The sequence below is a fragment of the Passer montanus genome, unplaced genomic scaffold, assembly GCF_014805655.1.
Source record: "Passer montanus isolate IOZ18808 unplaced genomic scaffold, ASM1480565v1 scaffold2, whole genome shotgun sequence".
Lineage (NCBI taxonomy): Eukaryota > Metazoa > Chordata > Aves > Passeriformes > Passeridae > Passer > Passer montanus.
In genome coordinates this window covers 21,880,710-21,894,737 of record NW_024366591.1, presented here as the reverse complement: position 1 = coordinate 21,894,737, position 14,028 = coordinate 21,880,710, and the positions used below count along the sequence as shown (strand labels likewise).

General features: G+C 39.6%; 1 protein-coding gene across 4 annotated transcripts in view; it reads left to right on the top strand.

The window, feature by feature from the left end:
• Nucleotides 1-9,559, top strand: part of PCMT1 (protein-L-isoaspartate (D-aspartate) O-methyltransferase) — a 33,143-nt gene extending 23,584 nt beyond the window's left edge. For 2 of the 4 annotated variants that reach the window (XM_039707035.1, XM_039707033.1), the window contains exons 6-8: nt 157-242; nt 1,832-2,001; nt 7,497-9,559. In XM_039707035.1, coding sequence (XP_039562969.1) covers nt 157-242; nt 1,832-2,001; nt 7,497-7,509 — 269 coding nt within the window. In that variant the 3' untranslated portion in view covers nt 7,510-9,559. Of the gene's footprint in view, nt 1-156; nt 243-1,831; nt 2,049-7,496 lie in introns of all 4 variants that reach the window. The other 2 variants (XM_039707037.1, XM_039707034.1) reach the window with 2 other exon arrangements.
• The last annotated feature ends 4,469 nt before the right edge of the window (nt 9,560-14,028 follow it).

The window sequence follows — 14,028 nt, the reverse complement described above, 5'->3', positions numbered from 1 at the left end:
TATTTAGTATGTTTTATAAGCATGTGTATGCACATATAAGGGCGTTTTGTTGCATTTATTTTCCAAATGTGTTCATTTTTTTACATGTAGATATGGGAAACCAGCTGTTTTGTCAGTCCTTTTGAAAATGTTTTAAAAAATAGTGTTTTCTTGCAGTGGGAGATGGACGAATGGGATATGCAGAAGAAGCTCCCTATGATGCAATTCATGTTGGAGCTGCAGCCCCAGTTGTGCCCCAAGCAGTAAGCCTTTATGTTCTGTGTGTGTGTTTCTGTAATATCTTAGCTGTAGAGAGTGCTTTGCATACATCTATATGTAAAATACTTGGTAGCTTGCACTGCTGGGAGTATCAGTGGGCAGTGTGGTATTACTGTATGGTGTGGGGTTTTTGTCTCTGTTACAATTGGGCTTCCTGTTGGTTTGATAAAGCTGTATGTTCTAATAACTCTGCTCTAAATAAACATATTTTAAAATGACATGTGTGCAACCATCTCTTACAACAATGAACTGGAACATTTTATTTAACAAGATAATTCAATTTTATCAAACAATGAGTTACAAAATTTAAGTGTGTTTCCCAAGTTCCAAAGCACTGAGTCTGTTGAAAATAAAATGCTCAACTGGAAGTATAAACAGTGCTATTTGTTCGTAGGTTTCAGAATGGATACAGGGCAGTTCTTACTAGAGAAGCTGAAGAGTAACTAGGAGCTTTAGAGTGTGCATACATATAGTCCATTTTTACAGATAAGTTTTTTTTTCTCTTCCTTTCAACAGGCACATGGTAATACATAGCATGATTTCTATATGCTAGATGCCACTTAAGGTTTTTAAGTCATAGTGAGGGATAGTGAAAGACTGGGCTTTAATGTGCTAGAGATAGATGGGACATTTCCAAACAATGACCAGTGGTGGTGGGGTTTTTTTTTTACTTAATGTTTTTAAAGTAGGTTATATTTTTAGTTTGTTTTTTTGAGGGGGATTTATTTGTTAGGGTTTTGTTGTTTGAGGTTTTTTGTTGTTTTTGGTTTTTTTGGTGGAGGTGTGTGGGAGGATGTTCCCAGCAAAACTGACAAAGTTGACAATTAAAAAAGTAATGGAAAAGTTATTTGTAATGAAACAGTTCTTAATTCTTAATTATAACTTTCGTTAGCAATGGGGATTAAATGTGTGTTTTTTTCATGACGTCTGGGAAGTATGAAATTTTCCTTGAGACTACTGTGATTAGCCTTCTTTAACTATAGAAAAAAAATGCAAGCATTTCTCACATACTATGTTTACGTGTCACTTATCGTAGTCATATTCATATATTTTAGACTAGTTTCACAAAAGGCTGTTCCATTCACAGAATGAAAGAGGAGCTGTTGGGTAGTGAGTGTGTTGTAGACAAAATTTTTCCAGGAAGAGAAATAATGAAAAGTCACCAATCTCAAATCTTATTCTGAGGGCTTAAGGGGAGATCAGTTACCCCCAGAATTTTTGGCAATGGGCCTGTACTGATGCACAATAACTATTGAACAGTTAAACAATTTCAAAAGATTGAATCTGTTGTAAAAATAATTTGTGATTTACATGTTTCCCCCACATATATAGAAAATAAAACTGCAACCTACCCAGTTAATTAAATTATTTTACTGTAATACCAGTTGTTGTACCATGTTGCTGTGATACTCTCATTTTCAGTGCATTTTTTATTTTTCTCATGGAAGTAGTTATCTACTGCATAAAAGTAGATAAATACATAATGGCAAAGCTATTAATCTACTGTAACAAACTTTGGATCCAGCTTCTCTGAAATGGCTGGTTACATTCTAATTTCTGTGTTGTGTTCTAGCTTATAGACCAGTTAAAACCTGGCGGAAGATTGATATTACCAGTTGGCCCTGCTGGGGGAAACCAGATGCTCGAACAGTATGACAAACTAGAAGATGGCAGTGTCAAAATGAAGCCTCTGATGGGAGTGATATATGTGCCTTTAACAGATAAAGAGAAGCAGTGGTCCAGGTGGAAGTGATTTTCTGTTCCACTTACTTCTTCCACACACATGCAAGGTGAAAGGGTGTGAATTTTAAGCAGATAGACTGCAAGGCCTGCCTTTGCTGCTGTCATTGCTTTCTGCTCCTCCATACCATGAAAAGTGACTCAGTCTGCATTACTACATCACCCAAAGGAGGTTATGCTAAGTTTGAGTTAAATTAAAAGCAGAAGAAAAATATTGCATGGGTTGCACTTTGTCTTTTTTGGACATGTTTTCTTTAGTCTTTGGTGTTTTGAAGATTCTTATTTGTTGTTTTAAACACAGTATTTTCTAAGGTTAAACTTCACTTTTAATGATTTTTTTATAACTATTTTGCCCAATAATTAGGGTGAAGTGTAAAATTTTACTTAATAAATACTGTTTTGTCCTTTAAGTTAGTGGTAATTGGGTGTTCATTTTTTATTTTTCTGAAACACTACAAATGAAGAAAAATCTTTATAAAATCCTTTGTGGAAAATGTAGATGATCTTGCAAGCTTTTCCTTTAGCTTCCAAGTTGCAAAAAGTAGAAAAGATAATTCCTTCTTCCCTCAAGTATAAATGTAGTTGAGTAGTGTTTAGAAAATTTTCCCAGACATGTTATTAGAAGTCTGTCATCTGTCTCTGATGGGGCAGTATTTGTATTTGCCAATACAGCAAACTAAATGCCTTTCTAGAAGTAGGAAACCTTCCAGTTTGCTGAATTGAAAAGCCAGTAATAAATGAATAAATAAATAGACTCAATGCAGCTGTCAGCTTAAGCCATGCTAGGCATTAGTATGTGAATGAACAAAGCAGCAGTGCTGTTTTGCTTCCTGGCAGAAAGTGCTTGTGAATGTATTATTGGCATTAGTGAAGTGCAGAGATGTGCATTGAGCTCTGAAAACAACTCTTGAGCTTCATAGTCTAAATTTAGATTTTTGCTTTTTTCCCCTTGATATTTTGGAGTATGGCTTGTGATTTGAATACATGAATATTCACTCTAACCTATCACAATATTCATACAAAGTGCAAAATAAAGCAGTTTGCATACCGTTGCTTAGTGAAACCTCATTTCAGTGTTTAGACTTGACTTGGGGATATTAATTGAAATTATTGCCAAGCAAAATCAAAACAGGATAATGAGAGGTAAAACAAACCTTCAAAACACCTTTCCTGCACCCCTTCTGCCTCCTTCCTAGCCCCACATCCTGCCCCCTAGCAGTGCAAGGGGGCAAGGAATGGGGTTTACAGCCAGTTAGTCACACATTCTTCCTGCTGCTGCTCCGGGAGAGGGGTCCTTCCTCTGCTCCCGTGTGGGGTCCCTCCCACAGGACACAGTTCTCCCTGAACTTGTCCAGCGTGAGTCCTTCCTGTGGGCTGCAGTTCTTCATGAGCTGCTCCAAGGTGGGTCACTGTTCTTGGGATGCAGTCCTGCAGGCACAGCCTGCTCCAGTGTAGGTTCTGCACAGGGTGACGAGTCCTACCAGGAAACCTGTTCCAGTGTGGGCTCCTCTCTCCATGGGCCTGCAGGTCCCTGCCTGGAGGCTGCTCCAGCACATTTCCCACAGGGTCACAGCCTCCTCTCAGGCATCCACCTGCTGCAGCGTGGGCTCCTCCAGGGGCTGCAGGTGGATCTCCTCATCCCTGTGATCCTCCATGGGCTGCAGGGGCCCAGCCTCACCATGGTCTGCACCAGGGGCTCCAGTGGAATCTCAGCTCCAGCACTTGGAGCAGCTCCTGCCCCTCCTCCCCTGATCTGGGTGTCTGCAGTTCCTCTCACATGTTCTCACCCTGCTCTTCTCTGCACAATAACTTTTTTCTTTCTTGAATGTGTTACCACAGAGGTGTTGCTTCCATTCCTGACTGGCTCAGTGTTGGCCAGTGGAGGGTCTGTCTGGGAGCCAGCTGGTGTTGGCTCTGTAGAACCTGGAGGAAGCTTGTGGCAGCTTCTCACAGAAGCCCCCCCTGCAGCACCCCCCCACCACTACCAAAACCTTGCCAGGAAAACCCAATACAATTATGTAAAAGTGTATGTGATATACCTCATACAGTAAATTAAAATCCTTTATCACTTCAATTTATTCTCAATTTTATGATTGATCATAGCAAATAATAAATATTTTATAATAGCACCTTTCTAGATTAAAATGCTGTAAGTCTAAATATTGCATCTTTAAAGTTATAAAGTGAGAAATAATGGGCTGCTGAAACTGAGTTGATGCTGTATTTCTAATTCATAAAAGGCTACACTCTGAATTTCACTTTCAGTAATGACAACATGTTTTTCGTAGATAAATTATGTATTGAGAAGGGAAAGTCAAATGCTGCCTAATGACAAGAAAATTGAAGTGGATCTAAAAGAGTGAGACACAGATTTCTGATAGATTTATAAATGTTTGTTCAAATATTTAATTTGAATGCCTTTCACTAAAGTGGCAGTGAGGGATCACAAAGCTGCATGACTTACTTGTATCCCAAACGTATTGTTGATAAGATCATTGATTCTTTATAGTTTGTAATTTACCTGAAAAGCTGCACATTAGAATTTTTCTTGTTTTTTTTGTTGGATATTCATAATGGGAAGTGTAGAGTATTCATGTATATGTTTTCCCTAGTAGCAAGCAAAAATTTTTCAAACTTTCTTACATTTTTTTTCAAGAATAGTAACCTTAAGCTAATGACTTCTGAAATTTGCTTTAACTTGAGCTTACAAAGTTGCTTTGATATCTCAGCTGATAGATGAGTGGTTCTCCTGCTGTAATTCCAAAAGCCTGAGAAGGACTACAGTGGTGACTTAAACCCTAAATATATATATTGCTTGCTAAGCAGGAGCTGGTAAGCAGATTGGAAGGAGTGCATATATGAAGGTGGAGAGAAATTACGTGAGTTGTGTAAGAGTCACAGTAAATAGCTGTGGCCAGAAAGAATACAAATCAGTAGATCTTTTCTGTGGCTCTAGAGGACAACAGGATAGCTTTAACAAGGAAAGAGCAATCTTTTGAGTCTCCTTTTAAGCTTTGCAGCAGGACAGATTTTGTTGTACCACTGAGAGGATAGGATAATTATCCTGATTCTTACCAGTCGCTGAAACATGGTGGATTTCATAGCTTGGCAGTTTCTGATCCATACAGGATCAGCTCAGGTGAGCTGATGCTAGTTTGTAATATGTATTTATGTCTGCAAGCTGTGCTACCTTAGGAAGAAAGCTGACAACTGTTACCTATCAGGCCATCTGAGACTTTTCTGCCACTTTCTAATATATACATTCCAATAATGAACATATAAATTCAACTTCTATCTGTAGAAAATAAATGCTGTATAATTTTAACACTTATATCAGGGATTGGTTTGGGCTGGCATGTGTTGTTAGATTAATGACTAGTGAAGAGCAAGTGAAAAACCTCTTGAGGAAAGCTGATCCCCTTAATACAGTAAATGTTCTAAAAATAAAATATGAAAATCCTTATTTTGAATGTCATACAGGATGTAGTGGTCAAGAATATGTTAAAGGAATGAAAAATAGCAACAATTAAAACATTGCCATGCTAATACAATTTATTTTAAATTATATAGTTATATAATACTTACATGTTTTAAGTAAAAATATCATTTTGGAAAAGAAAAAACAACCCCACACTTTAAACACCTTAAATGCATTAGCAACATTTTGCAAAAGCCCTGCTAACATCTGTGGCTAGGTGGAATCATTGTGTTTAATAGTTTCAAGGTAAATACAGAATGTTTCTTAGGCTTACAGTTTCTTGAGGATCTGCCTTGTATTTGAAGGATTATGAATTGCTTGTCACAGTAGAAGAGCAGGGTTTTATAAAGCTGTGAGTGTGTGGTAGGAATCAGGATAAAAATCACACCCACAATTAGGCGTATGAGACTCAGCCAGCAACAGCAGTAGTCATTACTTACACACACTTCTTGAAGTTGTAAAAATTAACTGATGATGCAGCTCCTGGAAGTGTTAGGGATGAATGAAGCACTTGTCCTGAATTCACTGGCACTGCATTTTAAACTGGGTATCAGATGTTCATTTCTTTTTCTCTGTTTAAAGTAAGCAATACCCATTCTGTGAGACAGGCAAATACGGGGAGCTTCCAAACCTTTAGCTATAAACAGATTTTTCTTTATCCCTGCCAAGATGTGTTCTTCCACCTCCTGCTTTTTTCTGCTGTGTGTAATTACTGCAGTGCTCTAAAGCTGTATGATTAGTACTTTACTATTAGGAGGCAGTGCAAAGTGCAAAGAATGCAAATATTTATCACTTACAAATCACAATGTTTGCATCCCAGCTGCATTAGATAGAAAACTAGTCGTTTAAGCACTAGTTTCTACAGCCTTTTCAGTTGCTTTTAAAATGTTTTGCATGCTGTCATTCCATGCTGTATGATTCCTGGAGCATAATGTCTTTGAAACGTAAAGGTTTTGTATGTGTGCATGTAGAACTATATTTTTGTGGGTTAATTTGCATGATAGCTGGAAACACTATTGTGTATTGAGCCAGCAATCACATTACTGAGTTTTTCTTCTAATTCAGACACTGTATGCTTCAGCTGATGAGGCTGATGCACCTACTAAAAGAAAAATTGCAGCAAATTCATTCTGAATTTATAGATTGCTTCTGCCTTGTCAAAAAAAAGAGGCAAAACACTTCTCTTTGAGTTTTCCAGTGCTCAGAGTGGCACAGAGTGCACAGCTTTCAGATTTGATGGGTGTTTTGCATTAAAATTAATGCTTTAGAAATACTTAAACAAATCACTACTATATGATCACTTTGTGGTTGGAATATAGGTTCTATGGGTTTCTTGTTTCAATGTGTTTTAAATGTCCTACAGGAACAAACCTCTGCATTTTCTAGATTGCTTTCAGTGGTTTAGAGAGACTTATTGATTCATCCTTTCTCCTAACTAATCTCCTTTTAGCTCACACACACTGCCCTGCCCCCAGCCTTTCCACAACCCACTCCTGATTTCTTGTAGCTCCTTCAGGAGCTAATCGAGTTCCTCTGAGAAATAAAGAAACTAACTGGTACAGTCTGCATAACAGGGATGCAAGACTGTATTTCCACTTTCTTGAGAGACTGCAGCAGAAGCTACACTTGCCTTTTTGGCAGCTACAGAGGATGGGTTTTGCCAATACTCTGTCTAGTAAGTTGGCTCAGTTGCTTGCCAGTGTATAGCCAGCAGAATACAGATGGCAGGTAGCTGTGTTAGTAGCTGTGCAATATGGGGGGGTTTCCTTAAACCAAGTGATCCATTAAATGTAGAAGGACCCATATTTCACAATAAGTCACAAAGTAGTATGAGATGATATGGGATTGCTGTTGCCTTTCCTTTGGTGTTTGTTTTTTTTTTCTCAAATGCTTGAAGAGATTTCTAAAGTTTTGCTGATGTGCGTGAGCACTTAAATGTAACCTGATTCAATATCAAAACTTTTCAAATACCATTTCCAAGGGGAGAAGAAACATAACTGCATGTGTTTTCTTTCTACAGGGATGAATTGTAAAAGCTACATCATCTTGACCCAAACATAGTGTTACAGTGGACTGCTCATCTCCCGTTCTAAAAGCTTTTTGAAAACCAACAGCATTGCAGCTTGTTTTGGACTTCGTTATACTGTTGTTATCAGCATGGAAAAGCGTGGTGTTTGTTTTATTTTTTTAGATGCTCAAGGCAAATCTGAAAAAGAAATGGTGGAAAGTTTTATGTGGGCACTGTTTTATTTAACATGCCTTTATTTCACTTTTATCTGTTCAAAGTGAATTTCTGCAAAACTGCAGAGAAAGACCTGTAGCTTGTGAACTCTGATTTTGATGGGGGAACTTGAACACTCACTTCTCTCGGCTCCTGTGTCCCTTGGTAAAACGCTTCTGTGCACCTTACGACACTACGTAGGTAATACCAGGTTTTCTGTGTTCCAACGTCTGCTAGATGCTACTAAAAGGAGATGAACTTCCTTTCTAAGCTTTTGACATGGTGTCATAGACTAGCATGTAGTAGATACAATCAGCTGCTTTTTTACCTTTAAACCAGGCATTTGTATATATTAAATTTCAAGACATCAGAGGTAGGTGGCCGCTCCTATCAAACATTTCTGTTCAAGCTGGACATAACAGACATGGTTTTCCCTTTCCTTCTAAAACTGATTAATGTAAGCTTTAAATTCTGTTGTGGTTTATAGCTCAGTGCTGATGTGATACACATGGAGCTAACTCCATAAATGTGAGTTGAGCTGTGTTCCAATCACTGAACAATTTACACAATGCAGCTTTGCCAAGCAAATTTAAAAGCAAAAGGGGGTTTTGTGCTTGTGTGGAAGATTAGGATGGGTAGGTAGTCTGATATACGGATTGCTAGGTTCTTTATTAAAAGCCAAAACCCCCTTTGGTCCTAAAAGCAAAGTTGCTTCTGGTAAAGCCATTTGATGAATGAAGAATAGTTGGAAGGCTCTAAACCTTTTTTTCTGATGTAAGTTTTGTCTTCTGGTACTATAAAATGTTGACAAATTAGGAAGCAGTACACTAAGGTGGGCTGCTTTGGGAAAGGGGGGAAGTGTGTCTTCAGTGATCTTGCTCATATTTGAGCGACCCAGAATTAAAGTAAACAGCATATTATCCTTTTTTTTTATGATAGGAAGGATTATAGAATAAAACAACCCATAGTGATCACTGGAAAAAAACCCAAAACAACTTCCTATGGTGGAAGAGCAATAATTTTGTGATAGGATTAATCCCTGAAAGCATAAAGTTATAATTCAAAGGCCTCTGAATATGGAAAAGGAACATTTTAAATAACCTGCCTTTGGAAGGCCCAGCCCCATTTTGTTCCTCTGTGGAAGATACTATAGGACTTAATTTACTTAGATGTTTGGAAGTTAATGTACCACCTCCTGATCTGACTGCAGCCTGGGAGCACATGCACAAGATTAATCTTATAAAGAAATTAATATAGTGCATATTCTAGAAAATACAATCCAGAAAAATCCACTTGCGTCTGACAAATTTGTACTAACCCACAATCAACTGTGACTCTAGTTCTTGGTGTTGAAGTGAAATAACTGATGCATGCTAACGTTCAACCTTTTGGTCGCTGTATCTTTCAGTTTGAGTTCAGCTTTATTTACATCTTCTCACTAATTTAATCAGTTAAATGAAAGATATGAGCTCAACTGTATCCAAATTCCTGTCTCTGGACACAGTCTAATAAGCTAGCCTGACTTGGAAGTGGTGTTAAGCTGAGACCCAATGACAGCTTCCTGGGGGAGAACCACTTCAGGAGGTGTAAGACTTCAGGGACCAAGGCTGGTGGGATTAGTGCACCCATTCCACTGAAGGGGCTGATGACAGTCAAGGTACTCGGACAGAAAGGAGGATCCAGGAGTAGCATTTAGGAGTTGAAAATGGAAACTCCTCCATGATGGAGCAATGGTTCTGAAGTAAAAAACTTGGAGACAAGGACAAGTTGAAATGCAGAAGACTTGAAGAGCTTGAATAAATGCTGTGTGAACTGTCTGAATTGCTACTTTGCCAAATAAAACAAATTGAGAGGAAGCTGTATCTAGGTGTCTGCCTGATTTTGTGGTTGGTTTTATTGTTTTTAACCTTCAACAGGATTTCATATATCCAAAAGAAAACACGTATAAAAATACTGGTTTGCTAACTGACCAGAAGTATGTGTCCATTTTCAGTCAATTAATGTATTGCATCCGTTACAAAGCCTCTTAATACTACCTGGAATGTAAGTGGGCTTTTTGGTGTCTGTTTGGAATTTCTGAAGCACACATCTGTGTGTTTTGGTGAACCGGCTCTGTGCACAGTTCTGTCTGCTGTCCATAGTTGAATCCAGCCACCTCAGAGAGTGTGATTTGCCACTTGGAAGGATTACAGCTTTAGCTCTTTATAAGAGGTGCAGTCATGTTGCACTGGGTTGTTACTGTCACCTCTAAGTCAGATCAGCTTGGGAGAACAGATTGGCTGAACTCTTGAGTTGCTTTTCCAGTTGTTTCTGGGATCCAGACAGTAGAAGCCTTGGAAAGCCACTACCTGTATCTTGAAAACCCACCAAGAATTGTGGGCTCTCCGCAGAGGAGTTTGATGTGCTGTAGGGATGCTTTCTGTTTATGTAGCAGGAATGACCTGTGTACTTTTTCTGTTCAGACTGGTCAGCTGGTTGAGGCCACAGAACCCGTAACATGACATTTTCTGGAGGGAAACCAGCACACAGCACGTGTGCACCAGCACTGCTGATGAAGCCACCTGGATGATTCCTGAAATGTTTTGTAGTCATCGAGTTTGAAACGGACAATAATGCCTGGAGCCAGAGGGGTCTGTGTGATAGGCTCTGGAGCTTGCAGCTGGCAGCAGTTCTCTCCACATGTGCAGTGTTTTTGTGACAGGGTGAAAAGCTCCAGGATTTTTGAGTGTGGAGGGACTGTGTAATTAACCCATCAGCACAAAGAAGTAAAGTGAAATACTCAGAGGAGAATTCTGAATTAGTACTCTCCTTCCTGCCAGGAAGAAGGGTGTTAACCCATTCTTACAGTAGCAGTGCTTTCTTCCTTCTACTCATTAATGTGCCCTAGGTTGTGCTGCTTTTGATTTAAATGCAGTTCACAGAAGGAAGACATGAGACAATTCCTTCTGAACTTTGACATGATACAAAGGATGAGTAGCACAAGCCATGCTCATGATTTGTAACTTTGGTTCTATTTAGCTGATTTTAAACATATTAGGATGCAGTTCAAAAGATGGAACCTTGGTCCCTGTCCCAAGCAATGTGGAAGAGGTATTCTGCTGAAGTGAATGAGGGGTGGTCCTGGTTCAGAAAAAAGGCAAATGGTGAGGTCACACATGCACATTGCAGAACCAAAAGAAAAATTCAGAGGGGAAGTGTTGCCTCAAAAATGGCACAGGGGGATGCAGGAGATGATGTCTGAATTTGGTCTTTTGCATTCCAGACTTCATAGATCAGGAAGGGTAAATTAGAGTTTAAGTACTGCGATATTAAATAGATTGCTTCAAGCATGGGGTCTAAGTTGGTTTTGTGGGTTCACACCTTTTGCCTTTGTTGAGTCTATTTGAGTTTTGTCCATCTGCTTTAAACTGTGAAAGGTTGTGAACTGCAGACCAGTTGTGGTAAGTCACGGACACTCTGGAGGTATCATAACCCCACTTTGCCTTTACTGTAAATAACACACACCTGTGTGCTCAGACCCCCCAGCTGGCAAGGTTTGGGGTTCCATGCCTCAGCCAGGTCTGAGGAAATAAGCATGGACTAAAACTTGGCCTTATGCTGGCAGAGGTGATGTAAACTTCCCTCTACCTGGCCTATTTACCTCCCATATGTCATCCTTGACAAACAGGGCTGCTTTCTGTTCCAGGTAGTAGCTTTTCAACAGCCCAAGTTCATGCTGCAGCTGATGCACTCTGAATTTTCCTGTGAAAGGCTGTTACTGTTCTCTCATGCTCTTGGCAGGGTGTTAATGAGATGCTCAGCAGGATGTGCTCAGGAACTAAAACTGTATTTCTTTAAATTATGAATTGAGTGGACATAGCTATTGCTGAAATATCCATGGAGATCCAGCTGCCCATTGAAAATTGCCTGAAAGCTTCAGAAGAAGAAATGAAAATAACTCACTTTGTGTCTTATCATACCAAACTTAGAACTTGAAACAATTCTGTGCTTTTTAGCAAACTTTTTTAGCAACAACAGACTATCTTCATAAAGACTGTTGTTGGAGTTACTCTGATATCTCACTTTGATTCTCTAAGGTTTCTTTGTAGTCCAGCCATTTTCATCATATGCTTCTGAGCAACTGACCTGGTAGATACTCTTGAGAACATTCCCTAATGCTTCTGAGAAGCTGAAGCCCTTTTTCCAGCCATGTTTGTACAGGCCATGTGTCTTGTTTATTATGTTCTGCCAAATCCTTTTTCAGCTATAATGGAGAAGTGGCATCAGATAAGTCAGTAACTTTTATTGCAGGTGTCTTATGGACTAGGAGGACACTCTCGAAGGCCTGTGGTTAGGAAAATGGGTGATTCAGAGCCCCTGCCAAGGCTACTGCCCTGATCAGTGCTCTAGACAAGCTGCTTTCCTCTGGATATAGAGGCAGCCTCAGGACAGTCATCTCTTGGGCATGGAATTATCCTTCAGGGATGCTTTCCCTATAGGCCCAATCTTCCACTGGGCTGCTTGCTTTCAAGTCCTTTACAGTCCTGCACTCATTCAAGTTCCCTGCTCCCCCTGTATCTGTTTTGTCCAGTAATTTGGTTTGAGTGTAGAAATCTTAAATGCATCTCTTTAATGAAATAGGATCTGGTAGCTTTGAGAACTATGTTAAAATGTCTTGCTCTGCCCTCTTTAGAAGAGGATTATACATTTCTGTTGGCCAAGGAAGTGGCAACTCTAAGTTGTTCACTGAACCTTTCTGCAGTGTCTGGTTTCTGCCAGCTTGCTCAAAATATACTTTTCATTGATTTATGAGTGGCTTATAACTGTCAGCCAGGAGCCTTATAACTGCAAAAATTAAATTTTAGCAGGTGTATTTAAAAACTTGTTTCTGAAGTGTGCTGATCCAGTCATTCTAGATTTCTCTTTGTTTGTGTTTCAGGGCTCCAGCGCAGAGTGCAGCTCACTTTTTCAGTTGTTTTAAGTAACTATTACTTGAAAAATGTAGAGCAGTTACATTTACACAATTTTTTCTCCCTTTAAATATTCCTTGTTTACAGCATGTTTCCCTGTCACTCAGCTCAGACCAACTGTGTCACGGGCTCTTTTTCATATTAATTACTGTGTGTTTATTGCTTCTTTCTGGTCTTTATGCTTGTCAGCACTCTCTGAATCTTCTCTAGTTTTTCCCTTTGCTCTTACTCTTTTAGCTTTTGCCATTAGAAACTGAAAATCCCAATTCCTGATGCATATGAAAACAGCCAGCACAGACCTCAGTGATGCATGACTGGATTCTAGGGCTTACTAGAAAGGCTCTCCCTTTGTTTTGGGGTGGCGTGTTTGTGTTGCTATTGGTTTGTGCCTCTGGCTGGCTCTGTGCAGTTTGGGATTGAAACTCTTACACTTTATCTAGGATTGAAAAGCAAATGGAGCATCACACTGACCTATTTCAGCCTTTTTGTTTTGCAAATGTGCTCTTGGAACTGCCCCTGCTATTATCTTATAGTGCTATGGAATGTTTACAGTGAGATGTTCAGGCTAGCATCCCCTGCAAAAGTGGGCAGCAAGCAGCCTATATTATGGAAAAAATCCTCCTTACTTCTAAATATGGATCAAACTTAGGTAAGTATTGTATTGTTTGCTACTCTGAAGTAATCTGTATCCTTAAGCTGTCTGAAGGGCAAAACAGTTTTAAAAAACCAGTCTAAGTGAAATAAGAATCTTGATCAACATTAAAACACAGTGACAAAATAAATTTTAATGACCTCTCCTAATACACAGAGGAGCAACATCTACAGGGGCTATGCAGTCAGGGTAGTCAATATTCCCTGCTTACCTAAGATGCTGGTAAGAATAGGTGGAATAAGCATATTCACAGATATGTGGAGAGACAAACATCAGTGTTTAGGACAGGAAAAACAGATCTGACAGACTTGAAATAGTGATGACTTTCACACAGTGTGTCTCACTTCTGCTACAGGATAAACACTCATAGGTCCCTTTCTACTCAGAATATTCTGTGATCTGTGACTGTGTAAAACTCCCCAGCTCTGGGTTCTGCATGAGAGGCCGTGAATGCAGTTTTAGTAAAGCAGCCACGAAGATGGGCTGGAAGCACTGCGTGCTCTGAGCACTCCTTTGACACCAGAGGGGAGCCCCAGCCTTGGGAGCGGCTGGGGAGGGGCTGCCGAAGTGGTGTCAGCAGGAGGCAGTGGCTGCGAGCTGCCTGGGCAGAAGGGGAAACGCACCCTGAGCATGTTGACAGTGTTTTCTGCTATTCCCAGGTTTGCTCTAGCTCAGTAGTTCAGTATGACTTTTTAAAAATCAAATAGCATGAAAGCCATTAAATGCAAAC